General features: G+C 57.6%; 1 protein-coding gene across 11 annotated transcripts in view; it reads right to left on the bottom strand.

Annotated features, from left to right (window-relative positions):
• Positions 1 to 1,248: 1,248 nt before the first annotated feature.
• Positions 1,249 to 22,044, bottom strand: part of ZMIZ1 (zinc finger MIZ-type containing 1) — a 246,519-nt gene continuing 225,723 nt past the window's right edge. For 8 of the 11 annotated variants that reach the window (XM_033209225.1, XM_033209226.1, XM_033209227.1 and 5 more), the window contains 14 exons: positions 21,660 to 21,950; positions 18,668 to 18,850; positions 17,614 to 17,691; positions 16,723 to 16,897; positions 16,109 to 16,250; positions 14,357 to 14,567; positions 13,083 to 13,188; positions 11,267 to 11,427; positions 10,202 to 10,269; positions 9,832 to 9,900; positions 9,093 to 9,337; positions 7,837 to 8,003; positions 4,293 to 4,553; positions 1,249 to 2,844 (listed from right to left, as the gene is read on the bottom strand). In XM_033209225.1, the coding sequence (XP_033065116.1) occupies positions 2,737 to 2,844; positions 4,293 to 4,553; positions 7,837 to 8,003; positions 9,093 to 9,337; positions 9,832 to 9,900; positions 10,202 to 10,269; positions 11,267 to 11,427; positions 13,083 to 13,188; positions 14,357 to 14,567; positions 16,109 to 16,250; positions 16,723 to 16,897; positions 17,614 to 17,691; positions 18,668 to 18,850; positions 21,660 to 21,950 (2,265 nt within the window). In that variant the 3' untranslated portion in view covers positions 1,249 to 2,736. The remainder of the gene's footprint in view (positions 2,845 to 4,292; positions 4,554 to 7,836; positions 8,004 to 9,092; positions 9,338 to 9,831; positions 9,901 to 10,201; positions 10,270 to 11,266; positions 11,428 to 13,082; positions 13,189 to 14,356; positions 14,568 to 16,108; positions 16,251 to 16,722; positions 16,898 to 17,613; positions 17,692 to 18,667; positions 18,851 to 21,659; positions 21,951 to 22,044) is intronic. The other 3 variants (XM_033209230.1, XM_033209224.1, XM_033209231.1) reach the window with 2 other exon arrangements.

Here is a 22,044-nt window from a genome sequence, read left to right as displayed (position 1 = left end):
TGGCCCTTCCCGCCTGCCTGCTGGCTCCCTGTCCATCTTGAGGAGTGGGTGGCAGAAACATGCCTGTGGGCCGGCCGGGTGGATGCTTGGCATGGAAAAGTGGCTTGCAGAGGCCTCGTTTTTGCTGAGGTTACTTATGGCTCCAAGTAGTCGTCCGAAAGGATCAGGGAAGGATCTCTCCAGAGCTCAGGACCATCTCTGCTAATGGGCGTTGTCTACCTGCACCTGTCACAACCTGGGGCTTGCTCCCGCCCCGGGTGCCTCTGCACCCCCCTCACACCTTGGCCTGGCTCCAAGAGCACTCCGGCAGAGCTTGTCTCCAGACTGCAGGCTGTAGGCACCACACACGGTTCAGAGCCGGCCGAAAGGGAAGCTCTGGGCCGAGCTTGCTGGTGGAGGCTTGCTGGAGAGGGGACCCAGGAAACCTGCCTCAGGTGCTGAGCCCAGAGATGTTTGCAGGAAGTGCCCGGGGCCTGGGCTGCAGGGAGCATCTCGACTCTCTGCACTGGAAAGCTGTGGATCCGCCTGTGAGCAGAGTGTGGACACACCCTGATTAAGAACCAGAATGAACCCCAGGCCTTTCTGGGGCAAAGTATCAAGGCAGGAAGCAAGAACTCCTAAGGAAGGCATCTGTAAGTCTGTCTGGAGCTTAATTCCCAGATGGTCTGACACAGGGCGTGGCCACTTGCCAGGCCACAGACACTGGGCAGGGTGGCCACATGCTACCTAGTGTTGGCTTGTCCCTGCCAGCTGACTGAGGGATGGCTCTAAATAGCGGGCTGCCCGGTCTTCCAACTCCCAGCACAGCCGCCCATTCTGTTCGCCCCTTCAACTGTACAAATAGCCCTGGTTGCTTTTATTGTTTTTGTTTTAAAAAAAAGAAGACTCGGTCTTTGTCATTGAGTCTAGGTATTTTAAAAACACCAGCAAAGGCTATAACCAGGTCATGAAAATGTTGAATATTATCAAAGACGATACTAAAATATTCACAAAGATATTTACAAAAGCGATTCTTAAAATAATTGATTTGCATACTGAACAACACACTATTTGAAAAAACCTCGACAACAACGGGACAAAGGAAAAAAGGGGCTGGGCAATGGCAGCTTTCCTACAGAAAACCTTGTGCCGTCTGGGACAGTGACTGGAAGTCAACAGCTGGGGCCACCTTTCCGGTAAAACCCACAGAGGAGTGCTGGGGACCACCCACAGTGGACGGGAGAGCAGAAAGGGCTCCAGGCAGCGGCCGGGAAGGGTGCAAAGAATTTACAGATGGGACCCCTGAAACAAAGCGAACACAGGACAAGCTCCCCAGGAGGCCCTGGAGAGTGGTAAGCCAGATGGAGCAAAGCGGTGGAGGGAAGGCCAGAGGCTGCTTTTGCTTGAGCGAGCAGGAGTGTGGGGTGAGATTGTGATGGTGGAGGAGTGCAGGCAGGGGAGGCTGGCAGCCAAGGGCAGTGTCTGGGGCAGGCCCAGAAACACGCTCCCCTCCTCCCCCGATGTCTGCAGGTACATACTAGTGCACATGGCCATGGCCTGGGCTGCAGCCGGGGGTAGCTTGGAGCACAAGGACAGAGGGAGGGGCTGGACAGACACCATTGCCCTGGGCTCCGGTTTCTGCACCTTCCCAGCCTTTCCACACACTGCCCTTGCCATCTGATTGGACAAAGAGAACTAGGGCACAGAGGGAAGTGGGCGTCCCATGGAAGTCTTGGAGAGGTGGCAGGAGAGGGACTAGGAGAAAAACAGAACACACAGACAGAAATGGTTTGCTTGCTGTCCAAGCGCAACGTTCCTTTTCTCCAGGTGACTTCATAGCTTTAAATCGTTGCTGTTTAAAAAGAGAGTGGCTTGGAGCAAAGTTAGAAGTTGCCGCTCCTGTTTGATTCTGACAGGTTATATGCCCCTGCCCCCCAACCAAGGGCACAATCACTTTGGTTGGGCGTACACCTGCTCTCTCTGTCCCCCAAGGCTGGGTCCTGTCTGAGCTTGGAGGTGGAGCCTCAGAAATGTCCTGGCCCTCTTTCCCACCAGTCCCCAAGCAGGAATGGCAGACTCCCTCTCAAACACAGAATCTTGTCCTTTTTCTCTGCTTTCTGAGAGAGTGTGTTTATCGGGTATCTTGGCTTAAAGGTCAGGGGTCAAACCGATGACCAGTGGCCCCCGAGAGACGTAGTCTTTCCCAGAGGTTTGTGCTTTTCTGTGGTGGGTGGTGGTGGGCGGGCTAGTCTCACTGCCACCAACTGCCAGCGCTCCTCCAAGGCTTGGGGCCCATGCTGGGGCCCGGGGGCCTTCTCAGGCTCCACAGTCACTTAAGGGAGGCTCTGGACCAGGAAGCAGGGAGGCAGGGTTACAGCCTAAAAGATGGAAGAACCTTGGGGACACTGGAAGGTCATCTGGAATCGGCACACGCGGAGGGACCGGGAAGCCACATCGGCGTGCGCCCTCTTACCGGGCTGGTTCCTCTCGGGAGGGTGGTCTTCAGGCCTGCGCTGGACATGGGCCCAAGCGCAGGGCGTGTAGGCGGGACGGGGACTCCAGACCCACACAGCCTTCCCGGCGCACCCTCCCTACCCCTCTGTTTTGAGAGGGCTGCAGCAGGGGAGGGTTTCCCGTCCCACAGCCTGTGGCTCTGGTGCGGGGCGGTCTGAGGGCACAGGCTCCCAGGTGGAAAAGTGTGTAGGGCAGGTGGGGTGGGAGGCAGAGTGTGGAGGGATGGCCCCGACTGGGTGGCCTTCAGTTGTTCTCAAACAGAGACAGGAGGTCATCGTTACTATTGCTCGGCAGGTCGGGGGGGTCCAGGTAAGACAGGAGCTCGTCAGGATTTGTGAGTTCGGGAAGGAGCTGGAAAAGAAGGAGTGACGAAGTTCAGATGAGGTGTGCCCGAGAGGCAGGCCCCGGGTGAGGAATGCAGGGGCGCCCTGGCCCGTCCCCCTCCACTTGCCTCTCAGGACCCTAGCCAAAAAAAAAAGGGAAGAGAACAGCCTTGGGCCTGGGCCTGCCAGGCATCCCCCCACACACACCAGCCACTGCACCGAGTGTGGGGCACCCCTGTGCTCATTTCAAGCCTGGGGAGCGGGACCTGCAGCCCACCAGCTGAGGCCTGAGCAGGGCTGACCCTTTTCAGGCATGGACTTCAGCCCTAAGCTGGGAAGGCCCCATGGTGGGTCACTTGGGCCTCCCAGCTGAAATCACATGCTTCATGTGTAAGCACAAGGAGGTGGGCTGGTGGGAAGGCGGGAAGGCGAGTGGTTCCCGCAACCCCCTACCCACCATCCCTCTCTCAAGGGCTCGCCGCTCCTTGGTGAGCCTGTGGCTGGCTGGCAGCCATCCTTCCCTGTGGCCCCAGAGGGGTTGCAGACTGTCCCTACCCTCTACTGAGATATCCTTGGAGTTTGTCACATGGGAAGCCTCATGCATCTAAAAGCAGCCCCACTGGCCCGGCTGAGGGGGAACACTGGGCGAGGACCTGAGATGGCTGCGCAGTGAGTCCTAGCTAGCACAGAGCCCTCTGATGCTGCTGGAGCAGAGGCTGACAGAGCAGGGCTGGGGGTGAAGAACAGGAGTGACTGACGACAGGCCTCCTCCCGGAGTCTGGCACCAGCTCTGTGGTGGGCATGGGAGGGGCCGGTGCTCGGTGCCATCCCGCCAGCCACATCCAGCAGCCCAGCCCCATCATCCGCGGTGACCCCCACCATCTTCCAGACTTCAGGGTAGGATCCCTGGCCCTCTGCTGCCCATGCTGGCCTGCCACCCCTGGCTGTGACCCAAGGTTGCCCCCTCTGCCCCCACCTTCTGTCACCCACATGGGGGTCTCTCGGAGTGAGCGATGGAGCAAGCGGAAGCAGGGCATGGACAACACGCGGACAAGAAAACTGGAGACAGACACACACCAGTGAGGCAGACAGACGGCCTCTCCCTCCAGCCCTCCCTGCCCAGGCCAGAGAGGCAGACACAGAAACCGCAAGCTCACCACTAGGGGAGGGCAGGGACCCTCCTGTGCTGCGCGAGGGACCCCGCAGGGCTTGGGTCAGAAGGTGGGTCAGGGCTGGGGTTCAGGGCTATGGCCAAAGGGACTGGGGGGACAGGAGCCAGCAGGGTGGGGACCCTCAGTGGTAACACTTCCCCATCATGGGGCTTCCTGGTCTGGAGCCAGGTCTGGCTGAAGCCCTCCCGCCGCCCACCCACCTCCTCCCCTCGGGGCCTTGAGCCCTCACACCCACCCCTTCTCTCGGGCAGGTCCCGGCGCCAGGCCTAGCCCCAGGCCAAGGCGAGTGGCGACCCCAACTTACATCCAGCGAAGGCTCCGGCATGTCGGATGCTCCCTGCGCTCCGGCCTGACCCTCTAAGGCTGAGGAGGGGTTAAAGGTCAGGTCGCTGTGTGGATGGCTGCTGGGAGCGGCCTGTGGCGGCTGCCGGGGAGGCTGGGAAGGAGGAGGAGGAGGAGCCCCACTGTGATGTAATGGAGGCCCTGACTGGCTGCTGGGGTGTGGTACGTGCAAACCTTGTTGTATGGAGGGGTGGGGCTGGTCAGAGCTGCCAGCGTGTGGCATCTGTGGAGGAGGAGAGAGCGGGAGAGAAGAGAGGTGAGGTGAGGAGGCACGGCGATGATGCCTGGAGAAAATGAAACCCAACACAACCAGGGAAGTCACAACCCCCGAAACGTGGCCACCCGGTACGAGGCTGAACGTTGTTTCTGGGCAGAGAAGCAAAGAAAAATTTCTCCCCCAAAACCACCCATCGGGGAGGCTGCAGGGGGATGGCGGGGACCTCCCAGGCCACGTGGGGCCCCAGGAGGTGGGGAGGGCTTCGACACAAGCACAGACACGGGGAGCTGGGCCTGGGCTCCCCCAGGCCCCTCCGCCTCCCCGCCCAGACAACGAACAACAGCGAGGGCAGGATGGAGAAGCAGAATGGGCATGTTCCAGGGAGCAGGAGGCGGGAGGGCGGCTGCCGCAGCATGGTGCAGACCCCAAGCTGGGCAGCAGAGAGCAGACACAGACAGACAGCATCGGGCGGGCGTGCGGCTCAGGACTGGGTCTGCACCTCCCAAGTGGGCCCTGGGCAGGGGTGATGCTGGGCACGAAGGCACCTTCTGCCAGCCCGAAGTGTGCAGCAGCTGGGGTCTTGGCACAAGCCCTGCAGCCCGGGTGGAATCTGGCTGTCAGAGCAGGGCTGGGTGGGCACCTGGCCAGCCAGGGGCATCTTCACACCCTGCCAGACCCTTTTCCTAGACATCCTACTTGGTCGGCACCAGCCCTCAAAAACACAGGGTTGTGAGGGAGGCAGGCACCTCCAGCACTCCAAGGACAAGGGGACTGAGTGACGGTTCACCAATGGTGGGTGTCTTGCTGAGGGTGAGGCTGGCGGTGCCTCTCTACAGATGAACTAGAGGACTCACACTCTCCCGTGGGCACGTGCACTGAAAACTGGGCTGTCTGTGGGCGGGTGGGTGAGATGTGAACATTCCCCTGCTAGCCTGTTGCTGTCCCAAGCCGACCCTCCTTCAAAGTGAAAGGCTGGGGAATCCTGCAGACCAAGCCCTGATCCCACTGCAAGCATCCCTGACAGCCCCCAGCCCCATTTTCACTCTGCCAGTGAAGGTGGCTCACGGATGCTCCAGGTGTTCCACTGGAACAGCAGCCTGGCACATGCTTCCTTGGTCTTTTCGTCCCCTCACCCCACCCCATCCGGGGGCATGTTCTCCCTGTGTGCATTTAGAATTCGCAGCCACACCATCCTCAGTCTTTGCCCAATTCCAACTTCCTCTTCCTGTTTCTCCTAAAACTGCTTCCCAGGCCTTGCTACGGGCCAGTCTCTGCCCACGGTTCAGGTGGCCCCTTCTCAGCGTATAGGGCCTCAACCCAATGTGGCCTTAGGGAGCACAGTGCCCTTTCAGTCCAAGTCCCAAGAATGCGATGACCTCGCAACTGTGATGCTGAAGACCTTGGGAGACCCGTTTATAAGACACATACAAGAGGCTGGAGGAATGGGCCACCACCCATGGTCAGTGAGAGGCCAGCTTGGGGCTCCCACTCCTGTAGATGCCCTCAGTGTCCACCCTGGGAGAGCAGGGAGGGCTCCACATTCCAGCTGTGCAGCCCAGCTCAAGACAGACTGTCCCTGGATCTTCAGAGGCAGCTGTGCCCCTCAGCTCCGTATCTGGCTGGAATGTCTCCGGCCTGGAGAGGCAGGTGCTGTTGGAGCACTGCTGACACACCTGTCAACCTGCCACCAAGTATGGGCAGTCTGTGGGGGCAGCAGTCCCTGCGGCCATGGCAGTGCCTCCCAGCCTTGGGCTCAGCTGGGGGTGTGGCTGCCTCCACCTGGGCAGGTGTGCTAGGAGTTTACCTGTGACTGCCCGGCTCCAGCGGCCTGGCATATCTGCACTTCCAGGTGTGCTTGCCCTCTAGTGAGAGTTCAGAAATGGAGGACAGGACCATCTAGAGAGCATTTTAAGGGGCTCTGAGGTCAACCCACAGGCTCAGATCCCGCCACACAGATGCAGGCAGTGGGGCTCACAGAAGGCAGGAGAAAGCTTGGTTGTCAAGGGGAAACAGACGGCATTCCCACTCCATATTCCAGTGGTAGGAACTGGAGGGCGCAGGATGTGTGTGTGTGGGGGGTGTGATTTTGGTGTCCTCTGGGTATGGGATGCCCTCAGGACCCAGGAAGGGGCACCAGGAAAGAAGGCCCCAGAAATCACAAGCCCCATGGGGTAGAGAGTAACTTTCAAAAACTTGGCCAAGGCTCCACAAAGCATCTATTTCCCACTTGGACTCCTGGGGTCCTGAGGGAAAGTTGCTGCTCCCTCACCTAGAGTCCTGAAGCAATTCCATGTCAGGTGTGTGGAAGACAGTATAATCCAGAGGCTCCTTCCTGTGCAGGCCACCCAAGCCCACTGCCAGACACTGGCGGGACCCCGGACCCTCTCATTGGCTTGTGTGGCCCAGCACCCATAGCCATGTGCTCAGCGGTGGCCCCTCCTCCCTAAGATGAGAGCCCAGAATGACTGAGACCTCAGACACACCACTTCAGCCTCTGGAGGCTTCAGTTTCTCCAAACCCCAACTGTTCTTCCTGCACCCATGCACTGCCAGGAGTTTTGCTCCATTAGCACAAGGCCTGTCTGTCCTGCTTACACCTGTCACACGGCCTGTGCAGAGCACAGCTCAGAAAACGTTTGTTAAACTGAGTGGAACCACGTGGAACTCACTGGATGAGGACTCCAGGGGACAGGAGGGCCTCCTGCCACTGCCACTGGGGCCACAGGAAGGGAGGGCCTGTGGACAGCACAGGATACCTTACCCCACCAGGGGCATCCTCAGCCACACAGGGCATATGTCAATAAGTGTGAAACAGAACGAGAAGTGAATGCTCTTCAGATAATGAGACTTCCTAGCATTTCTTTTGTTGGAGGTGGTAATACCCTGAATTCAGATCCTTGGGGAATAAGGGGACAAAAGTCAAGGTGGCTGGAACCGTGTTCGGTGAGTGTTAAGAGTGTGCAAGTGGGAGAGGGAGAGGGCTGACGGCGTGTGCTGGGTACTGGCGAGTGCATGCACGTGTGTGTGTATGTGTGGAGGGGTGAGTGTTCGGGAAAGAGCCTGAAGCTGCTCCCATCTCCAGAAAATCCGAAGTCCTAGGTAAAACAGCCAAGTCCAACGATGCTGACAGGCCATGACCTAGCCTCAGTCAGACCCCTCCTATTCCCTTCTGAGCCCACACATCCAAATCTTCATACTCTGCCTTGCCTGGGAGGGAACAGGGTATCCAGATCCCAAGGCATCAACCCCAAAGACTGGGGAATGGGGTGGCGCAAGGAGGAGGTACTCACAGTTTCCTGCATGGGGTGACTGAGGGGTTTCTCGAGGGTGGCCATGTTGTTGGGCATGTCCGGGGGATGGGAGAGTTGGGGGGGCCCGTGCATGAAGTCATTCATGGATGTCCCTCCAGGGTTCCCGTGGGGGAAGTCAAAGTTGCCATGGCCTTGGTAGTTGTTGCCTAGGAAGGGATGAGATGGGGAGGGGAGAGGGTCACCCAGAGGGATAGTGGCCACCCCAGGGAACAGAGAGTGTGTAAAAATACAAGCCAAGTCCTTTTCCTCTTGCAAGGCTGCAGTTGGCCACAGCAGCCGGAGGCTTCCGGGCTGTAGGATGGAGTAGCCACGCAGCCCTGTCCCATGGTCTGTGGTACCCCAGAGGATGTGCTGCCCTAACAGTTATGGAGGAGGGGGCAGAGTGGGAGAAAGGGGGAGGGCCAGGCTCCTGTGGGGAGTGGGGCACATGGCCTGAGCCCACAGCAGACCCAATGAGCTACTCCCCAATGTGGGCACTTTTCATACCCAGCAAGACCCAGGCCCAGAGTGGGTACAGGTTCTGCCAAGCCCACAAAGAAAGCTGCAACAGGCTCAGGATGACGCGCGCAGAAGCCAGCTGTCCCGCCTCCCTGGTCACTGTGCCCTCCACCATGTGACGATGGCAAGGGTCAGAGGATCAGCAGGTTGGGAGGCTTGGCCCTTGGCACACTGTGGGAGTCTGGCTAGGTGGCCTAACTTCTCTGGGCCTCTCATGGGGACTTAAGATCAGGGATCCCAGAGGGAGCTTCCACCCAGTGGGGGCTACTTTCCAGGAATCAGTGGCGGTAGAGGTGAAACTCGGTCTGGGCAGCCGGGAGTATAAGGGCCAGTGGGTGACCTTGGTGGCTAAAGGCTAAGGCTCCAGGAACCTGGACTCTGTCCCTAGGAGGGCAGGAAAGTTGCAAGGAAAATGCAGGTATCACGGAAAAAATATGGGAGGGCAGGGGGTAAGGCCAAGAACTCAGGTGAGTGTGTGCTGTCAGCAGACCCAGAGAAGATTGGCTGGGAAGAGGCAGCAGTCGTATCTCCCACCAGGGCAGGCTCTGAAGCCCCTGGGCTAGGCCCATGTACCCTCAAGTCTAGCAAACTGGGGATTGTTTATTGGGGGGGCGTGTTACTTCTCTCTCTTCAACCACAACCCCGACCCCTGCCACTATCAGCACAGAAATTCTGTGCCCCTGCAGGGACTTGGGGCTGCCCTCCTTCTCCCTTCTTCCTTGCCTGGCATCACCCACCTTGGCTGCTGTAGTCGTTGGAGTTGGTGCCCCCCGGGGGAGGCGGGAGGGGGTAGGGGGACGGGCCGGGGCCCAGGGCTGCGATCATCTCCATGACATTGGGCATGATCATCTGGCTGGGACTCATGGTCTTGAACCGCTTGGAGGGGATGCCGTCAGGGTCGTCCTTGATGTGTAAGTCCGACTTGATGGGCACTGGCCGCCAGCTGCATGTGGGATCGATGGTGACCTCTTCAAACTCGGAGCTGGGGGAGGAAGGGTGGCAGAGCTGAGGCTCTGGGGTGCCTGGCTTTGGGCATAAAAGCACCTCCAGCTCGGAGACCCTAAGGTGATCTTGTTGAGGCCCCTGCCCCAACTCTGACCACACTGTGGACAAGGCAGAAGCCTGGCAGGGATTTCTCCATATTTCTTTGACATATGGGGAGACTGAGGCTAGAAAAGCAAGTGGCTGGGCACAGGGCAGCTGGTCTCAAGGCCTCCCGCTTGGGGAGCAGCAGGTGGAGGGTCAGGGCGGGGCACTGTCAGCCTCCTGCTCTGGCTGGCTTTCATCCTTTCTGGGAAGTTAATTTGTCCCCAGATCCAGAGGCCCCTGAGGGTAAGCGACAGAGGTGGGGGATGTGGGTCACGGTCTGCTGGCCTGGGAGGGGAGGGCTGTGTCAGGGCTATCCACATGCACACCTTGCTCTATTCCAGGCCTTGTCCCCTCTCACCCTCTGCCCCTCGCTGGGGCCCCACTTACTGTTGGATGGCATTCAGGATTCCCCACATGTACTGATCCACCTCCAGGCCCTCCAGCAGAGCGGTTTTACTGGAAAAGGAGACGGGGAGCTTGGCCTCTGCTCCAGGACCCAAGGAGGTGGGGGCACAGCCCATCCACCTCAGTGTCAGTGGGGTCCCACCCCTGCTGCTGGTTACTACTGGAGGCACAAGAGAGGGGGACTCTGACCGCGTGATACCAAGGGACCACCTGGAGCCCCCATAACCTAAGCCCCTCTGCCATGTTTGGGTTCTGGTTTGCATTTAGGGCAGGTGGAGGTGGGAGGTAGCCAGCCCCTCCCCTCTGTGGTTGGGGGATGGGGGAAGCCCCCACCAGGGTAGACACCACTCACTTGCACACAGGACACCTCCAGGTCCCTCTTTCGCAATTCAGCTGCAGGTACGACTCCAGGTCAAAGCACTGCAGGCAGACAGACAGACAGACAGACATGGGTGAGACCAGGACTGTCAGAAACTGCCTCAATGTGCCTAAAGGACCCTTGGAATAACTTCCCCACCAGAAAGACAGATAGGCTGTGGGAGAAACTAAGGTTGGGGCTGGGTGGAGTGAGAGCAATGACACCTTTTTACCATGCAGAGTACTTATGCCTCCACCCCAGCATGCCTCACACCACCTCCCATGCCCCAAGTGACCCTGTGCCTACATCCTCTGAGAAGCCTTCCTGGTCCCCACCTCAGCTGACTCTGTTTTTTGCCCTGTTAACAGGCCCTTTCAATGAGGCCAGGGGTAGCCCCTTCAGCCCAGCCCAGGCACGGAAGACAAGTCTGATCAAGTTCATCGATCTGTATCACACAGCTAAGGTGACCAGACCATCCTCTTGCCCACAGCATTCTTTTGGAGGGAGGAGGGGAAGCTCCTGTCCCACTGCACCCTCAGGACCAGCTGTAGGTGACAGCCCTGGGCCCCTTCTGCACGCCCACCACACCCAGGTTCCAGAGGACGGCTCCTTGTTCTTCTTCCAGGCCGGGTTGCCCACGTTTACTCATTGCTCTGTCACTGCCTGCTCAGACTGGGACTGTCACTCACACCAGGGCTACTTCCTGAACACTGGCTTGATGTAAGGCTCTGGACAGAGGCATGAATTGGACAGTGGTGTCCCTGCTCTTGGGCCCCCAATCAGCCCTGCCATGTGTGTGGGACTTCCAGCTGGCATCTGCCATCTGCCAGGACAGGGGCTGTCCAAAACCATTTCTGTAGCCCCTTCGGCCTTAAGCACACAGAAAAGATGCTCAAAGATAAATGATGGCTGAAATTAATGAGTGATGCCAGCTGCTGATCTCCATGACATCCTTCTGGACAGTGTTTGGACAGGCCCTGTTGCCCCTCTGCCTACCCCTCACCAACCCAGCCAGAATCTAGGTGGCTTGCCGGAGCTGTGCTTTCTGGGGACGCTCACCTGGACATGCTTGCAATCGTGTCCTCGAGCAGGCAGCTGGATGCGCCGGAATGTGATGGGGCACTTGAGAGACACCTTGATGGCTGTCTGCTCCACCCCATCCTCCCCGTTGAGGGTCGTGTTGCCCGAGGAGGCAGCCACGCTGCTGAAATTCCGCTTGACTGTGGGGCAGGAGGCACAGACAGGTGAGGATGGCAAGGCTGTCCTGCAGAGGTGGGGGGTCTGCACACGCTCCCCACTTCCTCGTGCAACTGGGGCACGTCCTGGTCCTCCTCCCAGCCCACACCAAACACTGAGAGGGCCCACAGTGTGTCAGTCATAGGGCTGGGTGCCCGGGCTGCTGTCCCCATGGGGGATGCGTGTGGTGTGTGTGTGCCCGAGGAGCTGGCTGCAGCAGTTCCTCTATCTCTGCAGAGCAGACCCTGCCTTCGCTAGGAAGGGGGATGTCTGCAAAGCTCACGGAAAGTCGGTCTGGCACTTCTCTGATTTACGGGGTCAGTGAAAAGCCCCCTCAGGCACTCCTGCACTTCACTCTGCACACGTGGAAATGGAAATGAACAGCTGCCTGCTGGAATCCCAGGGCTCAGGGCAGCAACGTGAAGAGTGGCCCTGTACCTCCTGCACGGGGCCTCTGAGTTCACACCCAGGGTCTCCTTTAAATGGCACTCCAAGCCAAGTCCTTCCATCCCAACTTTTATTTTTTTGTGGTAGTGTCTTGCTGTGTCACCCACATTGGAGTGCAGTGGCGTGATCATGGCCCACTGCAGCCTCGACCTCCCCGGCTCAAACAATTCTCCCACCTCAGCCTCGACCTCCCCGGCTCAAACAATTCTCCCACCTCAGCCTTCTGAGCAGCTGGGACTACAGGCACAAGCCACCACTCTTGGCTAATTTTTTATTTTTCTGTGGAGACAGGCTCTTACTATGTGGCCAGGCTAGTCTTGAATTCCCGGACTCCCACCTCGGCCTCCCAAAGTGCCGGAATTATAGGCATGAGCTACGGTGCCCAGTCCTCTCCTGAGTTTAAGCATGAGCTGGCCAGATGCGGTGGCTCATGTCTGTAATTCCGGCACTTTGGGAGGCCGAGGCGGGCGGATCGCAAGGTCAGGAGATCGAGACCATCCTGGCTAACACGGTGAAACCCTGTCTCTACAAAAATACAAAAAAATTAGCCAGGCGTGGTGGTGGGTGCCTGTAGTCCCAGCTACTCTGGAGGCTGAGGCAGGAGAATGGCATGCACCCAGGAGGCGGAGCGGAGCTTGCAGTGAGCTGAGACAGCACCACTGCACTCCAGCCTGGGCAACAGAGTGAGACTCCATCTCAAAAAAAAAAAAAAAAAAAAAAAGCATGAGCTGTTGAAGTAGAGAGGTCAATCTGGAATCCACCCTCCGTGTCTTCCACCTGATGAAGATCCCTTCTTCTGTAAATCCTCTCATCTTTTAAAGGCCTGGCCCAGGTCTTCACTTCCTCCAGGAAGCCTGCTTCCTGACATTTTGTTTTAATCTGCCGCATGTCCTGCGCTGCTGTTGCAGGTATGCCTGTTCTGGCTCCCAAGTTGGACTGCCAGCTCTTCCACACAGGGCAGGTCCCAGAACTCCCACCAGCACTTACGGCCCCCAGCTTGTCTGATCATGACAACAGCCCGAGGCGGGAGGGCATGAGCCTCAGGATGGGACGTGCTCAGGGACACTCCAGGCCCGGTGGCGACATGCATGGAGGCCAAGGTCAGTCCCAGGTGAATGGTGACTGCTTCTTAGTCCCAAACTCAGGCAGGGCTAGGGTCTGGCTCTCACTCCTTGTCCCCACCCAGACTCACTTTTTGTGATACAGTGCTCTGCGGGCAGGAGGCGCTTCTTGAGGAGTCCTTGCAGCACAGAGCGGACGGAGGGCCGGTGCACCAGCTGCAGCACGAAGAGGTGTGACTGCGGGGAGACAGCAGACACTCAGTTCCTGCACACTGTCGTCATGCCCCGCCCTGCCTGCAGCCTCAGCAGCCCTAGACTGCTCCCAAGATCCCACAGCCGGCCTAGGAGACGCTCCCCCAGCGTGTGTCCTGGGACTTGTGAGCCTGAACACCACTCTGGAAAGGCTGCCTCTGCTGCAGACAAGGTGGACTTTGACACTGAAATACTCCCTGGATAAGGTTATAGGACACATGGCTTTAGGCCTGGGTTCCACTTCACTTCCTAACCTCCCCTACCACTGCCTTCCCATCATGTGTCCTCAGCCCTTCTGGCCAGGGTGCTCATCCCTCGCTTCGTCCTTCCAGGAAGCCTTCCAGAACTGCACACCCCAAACGTCCACCCATCAGTTGCCTTACTCTGACAGCTGAGCAGCCTTACACAGTACATCACATTCCCCAGTCGGAATGGGATGTGCTGCCCAGGTCTGTGACCCCTAACTCTGTGTGGGCTCTGTGCCCGTAAGCTCACAAGGGCAGGATCAGAGTGTTTCCTTCTCCATGCCCCTACAGAGAGGCCAGTGGAGTGGGGCAGGCATTTAGTTCCATTGGGGCCTGAACAAGCCCTGTGTGTTGGGCCCTGATCTTCAGGGCACATGAGGGTGGCTGACAGCTGGTCCTAGGTAACAAGTCACGGGTTGGAAGGACCCCCATACATGACTCTAAGACAAGAGGGTTGGGAAAGAAGGGAACGCGTTAACTCCAGGTTTGGGGGAGTTGGGTCTGAGGAGAAAGGTGCTGACAATGACAACTGCTGGTGAATGAGGCAAGCAGGACATGGCTTCGAGGAACACAGAACCACAACAATAAATGAAGGGCAGGGAGGAGGGGCCAGGAGGGGTGAATCGGAGGCATACGTGGAGAACAGATGGAGGCCTAGCGTCCAGTGGAAGAGGCCACATCTGAAGCCAGGGCATAGTGGCTTTGAAGGCCCAACGGTTTGAAGGTTATTGTACAGGCCCTAGGCGGGGAGCAGGTAAGGGCACACTGTATCTTTGGTGGCTGTGGGCACAGGGGCTGGTGACCCAAGGACAAGGCTGAGGACCAGAGGGGGGCAAGGTGTCCCGCACTCCCACACCGTGCAACAGGGACTGCCCGTGCCACCGCTGCCCCCAGCCCGCCACACTCACGCAGCAGCAAGCCGTGACGGTGATCTGGATGGTGTTGCGACCCGGCTGGCACACGTGCTTCAGATGCAGGGGCTTGTGGGAGGTCTTGTTGTCGCCGCGCTCAATGGTGAGGGGCGTGGCATTCACGCTGACCTGCACCGAGGCGGGCCAGTTGGTGTTCATCTGCCGGTCCTCGTGGTGGTAGCACTTGAACTGCAGCTCCAGGTCAGACCTAGGTGGGGAATGGGGGTGCTCAGGGCAGCTCTGCCGGAGGGCTGTCCATGGCCTCTGTGACCCCGAGCCAGGCCACACACCTCTGAATGTACCACAACCTCCGAGACCCTTAGGATCCCATCCCTGACCCCAATGGTTCCCGTAGCCTGAGTTCTCCTCTCCCATTCTGGATACTCCCTCTACAACCAAACTGCCCCCAAGATCCCCGCACATCAATCATTCCCGCCATACCCCACAGCTGCTCTAGCTCCCATCTCCCTGGACTGTCCTCCCTGTAGGGGTCAACTCTTGGCTCCCTAGGTCAGAGATAGAGGGGCAAAAGAACAGGCACTCATTTGACAGGACCTGCTGTGAGGCCAGCCAAGCCCGTCTCCAGACCTGCTGGGAACTGTCCTCTCAGGCCACGGCCATTTCTGGTTCTGAGCACTCCCCAAGGAGGCCCCCCAGGACACAGCACTGAGGAGTGTCAGGAACCAGCAGTGACCACGTATGCGTGACAACCCAGCCAGGAGGAGGAGGTCCCCCAGGCCAGGACACTCCCAGGTAAGAAGCGTGGGTGAGCAGGGTGCAGGCAGGCAGCACAGTGGCTTGTCCCATGCCAGGAGCCTCTGCCATCCTGCCTAAGCGTTGCAGCTCCTGTGTTCTGAACGCCCACACCAGTTATCTGTGGCCACTTTGCCCAGCCTGCTCAGCATGGTCAAGAAAACAGCAGGGGTGTGTGTGCACATGCCAGGCACAGACCCAGCTCTTGCCCTGGAGATGCTCACTGGGCAATGGGGGGTCTGAGTCACAAGCACAGTGAGACAGTGTGAGTCTTGCCTGAGGATGAAGGACTGAAGGGTGGAGACCCCTAGGGTTGGTTCTGGCATCCTGGAGACCTGGGCCCAAGTCCCAGCTCTGCCCCTGGCTAGCTGTGAGAACTCACACAAGCCAATTCACTTCTCTGGCCTCAGCTTCCTCCTCTGTCAAAAGGGAAAGTGTTGCCCATTTCCAAGATCAAAGTAGGTCACATGTGGAAGGTGCTGAGCATGGGCCTGGCTCAGCAGGGAACCTCCAGACCTTGCATTCCAGCACGTGCCTAAGCGTCTGAGCAGCAGCCCTGCCCAATGGTCAGCCCCTTGCAATAGGCAGGGCCTGCCTGACCCAGGCCTGGCCCCTGCACCAGCCTCATCTTTGCATTCCTGGCTCTGGTCACCTGAGTCACACTCGAATTCTTGACTGCATTCCCTCTTGTCAGCTCACGGTCTCAGATGGGATACACAGCTTCTCAGCCTAGGTCTGAGCCAGCCACCTTTTCCTCTGGGTGAGTGACAGCTGCTCCCTGCCCTTAGGCCATGATACCTTGACTGCTCATCTCCCGGTGCCCCTGCAGACTTCCCATGACAATCGCAGGACAGGGCCCAGTCAATGATGCCGAACACGTGAAGGTGACAGAAGATGCTGCCACCACCTGCCCAGGGCCACACTCGGGCCCAAGGAAGCCATCCTGGGGGACCTCCTTCATCCCGCCTGGGCTGGCGCCCCTGCCCTGACACGCACCTCCACATCAGCGTCTGGTGGACCGTGGGCCGCAGGTGGAACACATGGTTGCTGACAGCCAGGTTGTGCTCCAGGCGGAAGGGCTCCAGCACCACGCCATCCCGCACGGGGAATGTGAGCCGCAGCTCGTCATTGTGGTTGGCTGGGGCGAGGAGAGGAGGTGGGTGAGCCTTAAGCCCCAGCTGCCATGGGTTCCTGGGCTGTGGGTGGGACTTGCTCACCCTGGGCTGCACGCTCAGAGGAAGGCAGGGGTGTGTAAACAGGGCCAGAGACATAGCCAGGCCAAGGGCATACCAGTGACTCATGGCTTCTTTGATTCTATACGGCCCCACCCCATCTACTCATCCCCTCTTCTTCCACCCGCCTCCCTGCCTCCTTCCATGGCTGGGTACAGATTTTCCTCCCAGCCTCCAGGCACCCAGGCAGCAGTGAGAAGGGCTGTCTGTAGGCAGCCCACCCCTCCTTGAATGTGCCCCTGGGTATCTCACCTGCTCTCAAGTCTCTGTCCTTTCTGCATGCCCAATCCCCAGGCAGCCTGACTACTAAGCCTCCTGCTCCCAGCCCACTGGGGGGCCCAAATGGAGCTGCCCAACAGAGGGAGGTAGGGCCCTCACCTGGGGGTGGCGGCAGAGCGCTCATATTTGGCTTGATGTCTGGCGGGAAGGGTGGTTTGACGTCTTGGCTGGGGGACAGGTATGGAGGGATGCTGCTCCCAGGGGTCATGGGGGGTGTGGGGTTCCCTGGAACAGGCGAGTGGGGGTAATTTGCCACAGGAACTGGCCTGGGAGGCTGGAGAGAAAGAGAAGACACACATAGGTTATGGGATCCTGGAGACAGAAGGGGTCATGGCTATGTACATACACTGCACTCACCCCAGGGGCCGGGGGCCATGGCCTCGGGAGGAGAGCCTCCACCAGGGAAACGCTTCTCTCTCACAGATCTCTGTCCCGCTCAGAAGACAGCCTTGGGAAGGGTCTTCCCCACCCTTCATCTGGGTCTCACCACTGAGCTCCTGTGTCAGGTGCATGTGGAGACCCTTACCCATCCATGTGACAAATGGGGACACAGAGGCACAGGGCTGGGGACTTGCTCAGAACAACCCTTGGAGGACAGGACAGCAGGAATAAAGCCCAGGCCTCCTGTCACCCGACCAGGTGGGCTTCAAACATCACGACTCAAGGCCACACCCTCTATGCCTACCTCATCAGGGTCCCCCAGATGGAGTCGGGGCCTGCAGAATCTGGGGCCCAAGTTCCCCAGGAGCCCCTCTCCTTCTTCTTGTTTTCTAGACTAGCCAGGCTGACACTTTACCCTGGGGCCCACCCCACCTGGAGCTGTGGATTCTCAGTCCTGAGCATCTCTGTCCCTGGCATAGGGGACCAGGGAGTGCACCCCCACCCATGGGCCCCTCTGAATGTCCAGAGAGGCTGGAGCAGGACCAGTGAGAGCCTTTAGAGGCAACAACTGCCTGTGGCTTAGAATTTGTAAATTAAATCGGAACATACCCTGTTGACATTCCCTTGGCTGTAGTTACTGTAGCTGCTTCCCGAGAACGTGTTGTTTTGTCCATTAAACTGCTCTGGCTGTTAAAACAAGATAAACAACGCTGAGTGAGGGGCAGAAAAGCCATCAGAAGCCCGCTCTCCCTCCGGACAGTAAAATCTGCCAGGAGCACAGGGATGCTACAGGGGCCCATCCACTGTTGGGCTGCGGAGGGAGCGGGACGGGACAGCTACACCTCAGCGACAGCATTTTGCCTCTCTCTATCCCTAGCTATTAATTTAGCAGAAGTTACAAAAAGAGCAACACCTAATATGCTGAAGTTGGAGTAAAATGGTAAACCTGTTCAGTGGATGGCCATAATAAATTAGCATGATTTTTGGCAAATAACTGTAAAACAGTAAAGTGTCTTCTTTACTCCCAAGAACATATTTTATAATAATCCTAAGGAAAGGAAAGGCTATATGCCTAAAGATACTCATCATAGTATTATTTCTAAAGTGAAAAATCAGAAGCAACCCCAATACCTAACAGAGGGAATAATAAAATATGATATGGTGATCTCAGCAGAATATTAGGCAGCCATTAAAAGTAAAAACCCCAGGGGCTCTGGCAGCAGTATCATTCTTATTATTTCATGTTAAGTAAAAGGTACAGATTCAAAGGTACAGCTGTAATAACAATTTTATAACATGTTAGTGCCCACCTGCACATAGAGAGATGAAGTTTAGAATGAAATGTCAATATATACAAGGTGTGTGCTTTTTTTTAAAATAAAATATATTGCCTTTATTATTTTGTGAGTGCCATGAATAAGAAAAGGAGAAAGAAAAAAAACCCATCATCCGAGACCAATGAGAATAGGAACTGAGAAAAGCCACTCTGACATTCTGGCCACCGAACTTCTCCCTGAACACATGGGGACGTTCAGAAATCACCCACGCCTTGCTGTCCTTGGGGCTAACACACGCAGGGTCAGAGTGATCCTGGTGGAGTTAGGGGTCTGAGGTGGTTAGTAGGGAAGGGGCCGGGGGGGGTGGCGGCGAGGCTGGGACTGACCTTGTAATACTGCCCCATGTTGACCGTCGGGGGCGGGTACTGCCCGGAGCTCGGCTGGCTGGGCATCCTCTGTCCTGGGTAGTTGGGGGAGGTGAGTGGCCTCGGGGGGTTGGGGGTTGGGTACTGGCCTGGCTGGGTGGGGAACTGGCTGTTTGGTCCATATTGCTGGTTTCCATAGTTGGGCTGTGGTGGGAGAGAAAGGAGAGGGGAAACACGTTCAATGTTGCCAATGTCACATAGCCAGGTCACCTGAATACCGGGACGGGGCCCGCCTCTTCTCATTTGCTCCTGCTATTTTCCACCCACAAAACCAGATGATGCTTGAGCCCGTTCTCGTCCTGACATCCAGGGGCATTTTGTTCTGACTGTCCAGCTCACAGGCCACCTTCCCTTGAGGCTGTACTTCCTGGAGCACATGCACCCCCTGAACTCCAGGGACATTTTCAGAGCCTCTTGCTCACACCATTATGAGGGGCCTGACTCTAACTCCCCTGACCTTTGCGTCTCTCCTGGCGCCTGGGTTAGGGCTGTGCTCCCCAATGGGCACCCCAATGTGACAGGAGAACACACTCAACAGGATGAACTTCCAGAAAGGAACCCCCTGTGCCCCTGCATTCTGAGGATGAACCTGGGTGGCATTGTCCTCATACTCCCCTTGGAGCAGAACACACACCTAGTGTTCAGTTGTGGACCATCGACAACCTGCCACCTGTGCAGGAGGTGGGAGACCCAGATTGGTGAAGGAACAAGACAACTTCTCCCAGGAGAGGCAATTTAGAGAAGAGAGAGCACCACCACCCTCTAGCCACCTTCCCTGTCTGGAAAATCAGGTGACCCTCAGGGCCACATGACATCCTGTGAGTCAGTGGTTTCTTCTTCCCCATCTGAGTGGCTCTCTTGCCTAGAGGTCCTGCTGGTGGCTGTGCCCCAGTGCCTGACAAAATGCCCACAATGCTTACTCAACAAATGAATGATGGACTTGGGGATAAATGTCAGAGAGTGTCAGTGTGGAAGAATCTGCAACTCATGTTGTTGTAACACGGTGGCTGCTCTGGGTGACAGTAAGGCACCAACCACAGGAGGTGCAGAAGACGTAGCTGGTGCCTACCTGCCGCCTACCTGCCCACCAAGCTAGAGAAGAGAGTCCTCTGTGGGACCAGATGACCCAACCCCTGTCCTAAGGTTCCAACAATTCAAATACTGTATGAGCAGGCCATGGCAAGGGGAAGGAAGGCCAGTCTTCCCAGACAGGATCGGGCCACACAGGCTGTGACTACCCAGTGCTGTAGCTGGGTAGCAGCAGCATTCTATGAAAAGGATGATTAATTTAGTAAAAATACGGAGAGCCTTTGGTGTGCTCTCTTTAGGCAGGCAGAGCCATGAGCATGACACTGGTGCAGGTGCAGGGGTGACACCAATGACCAGGAATTCCGCTGAAGCCTTGTCCGAGACTGCCGCCTTTGCTGTCGGCTAACAGATGCACCCCCAGCACAGCCAGAGGGACACTGGGATTTTGGGCACAGGGTGGCTGAGAAAAGGCCTAGAAACCGCATGGGGGGCTGTGTGCCAGGAGAGGTGCCAATAGCTTGAGGCTCCCCCAAACTCAGGACCCAAGAGCCAATGGTCTTTCTCTGGCCAGCATCGTTTTCTGAGGGTTCACTTGTGACACCCTCTCCAGGAAGCCTGCCTTCTCTGACTCACATTGAGTTCTGTGCAGTCTGCTATGCTTCATTCCCTGGTGAGTCTCGGCTCAAAACTTTTCTTTCTGCTAAAATCTCACTTCCAGAGGGTAGGAGGTATGGATTTTACTTCCCTAATCTTCCCCAACACCTTGGCTGAGCTGGCTGTGCAGCCCAAGAGGCAGTGCCACTTCCTATACAGTGACCACGTGTGGATGGAAACAAGAGCTAAGAAACACGCCGCCTGCCTTCCAGTCACTTCCCCGATGGGTCAGTCCTTATAGACTGGAATCAGCTGCCTGCCTTCCAGTCACTTCCCCGATGGGTCAGTCCTTATAGACTGGAAACAGCTGCCTGCCTTCCAGTCGCTTCCCTGACGTGTCAGTCCTTATAGACTGGAATCAGCTGCCTGCCTTCCAGTCGCTTCCCCGATGGGTCAGTCCTTATAGACTGGAATCAGCTGCCTGCCTTCCAGTCGCTTCCCCGATGGGTCAGTCCTTATAGACTGGAATCAGCTGCCTGCCTTCCAGTCGCTTCCCTGACGTGTCAGTCCTTATAGACTGGAATCAGCTGCCTGCCTTCCAGTCGCTTCCCTGACGTGTCAGTCCTTATAGACTGGAATCAGCTGCCTGCCTTCCAGTCGCTTCCCTGACGTGTCAGTCCTTATAGACTGGAAACAGCTGCCTGCCTTCCAACCACTTCCCTGACGGGTGAGCCCTTATAGACTGGAAATAGCTGCCTGCCTTCCAGTCGCTTCCCTGACGTGTCAGTCCTTATAGACTGGAAACAGCTGCCTGCCTCCTAGTCACTTCCCCGACAGGTCAGTCCTTATAGACTGGAAACAGCTGCCTGCCTTCCAACCACTTCCCTGACGGGTCAGCCCTTATAGACTGGAAGCATTTTGTCTCAGCTCTCTTTCTTGGAGAGGAGTTGGGGAAGTCCTCATGTGGGCAGGAGGAACTAAACCCAGGTCACCCAGTTAGTGGCTGAGCCAAGACAAGAGTCACTACAGTAAGAGGAACTGCTGCTTGCTGAGCGGCGGCATAGGCCAGCCCAGGGCCAAGCACTTCACAGACATCTCCTCAAGTCCCTCAAGCAGCCCTAGGAGGCAGGGTGACTGGCTCGAGGTCTTCCAGTTGGGAAACAGTAGAACCAGGTCTCAAACCCAGAAGCACCTGACCGCTAAGCCCCTGCCTCTTTGTCCGAGTGTGCTGGAGTCCAAGACACACCCCTTCCAAGGCCATACCACGGCCCACATCTTCAAGCCCAGGTGTCCCAGCTCCCACCTCCCGGCCTCCCACTGCTGCACTCACCTCTCCAGGGTATGGCCTCTTTATGTTCTGAATAGGAAGGGACTGGGGCCGGGGGCCCGGGTAGGTCTGCTGGGGCATCCGCTGCCCGTGCGTGCCAAAGGGGCTGATGCCGGGCGGCCGGGGCTGGTTCATGCCCATGGGAGGGCCGCTCATCCCCGAGGGCGTCATGCCAGCTGCCATGCTCGCGGGGTTCATGCTGCCCCCCATGGAGGCAGGCCCCCGTGGCCCGGGCTGGTTCATGAATTGGCTGTTATACGCCTGGGTGGGACCCATCTGGAAAGAGGAACAGACCTTCAACGGGAGAAGAAAAAAAAAAAAGAATAAAATGCCACATGCATTGAAAGTGCAGGGAGGGAAGGGTTGGGGAGGTGGAGGGGTGGGGAGG

This window comes from Trachypithecus francoisi, unplaced genomic scaffold (genome assembly GCF_009764315.1).
Source record: "Trachypithecus francoisi isolate TF-2019V2 unplaced genomic scaffold, Tfra_2.0 Lachesis_group9, whole genome shotgun sequence".
NCBI lineage: Eukaryota > Metazoa > Chordata > Mammalia > Primates > Cercopithecidae > Trachypithecus > Trachypithecus francoisi.
The sequence above is the reverse complement of the archived record's forward strand: the minus strand, read 5'-3'. Positions and strand labels throughout refer to the sequence as shown.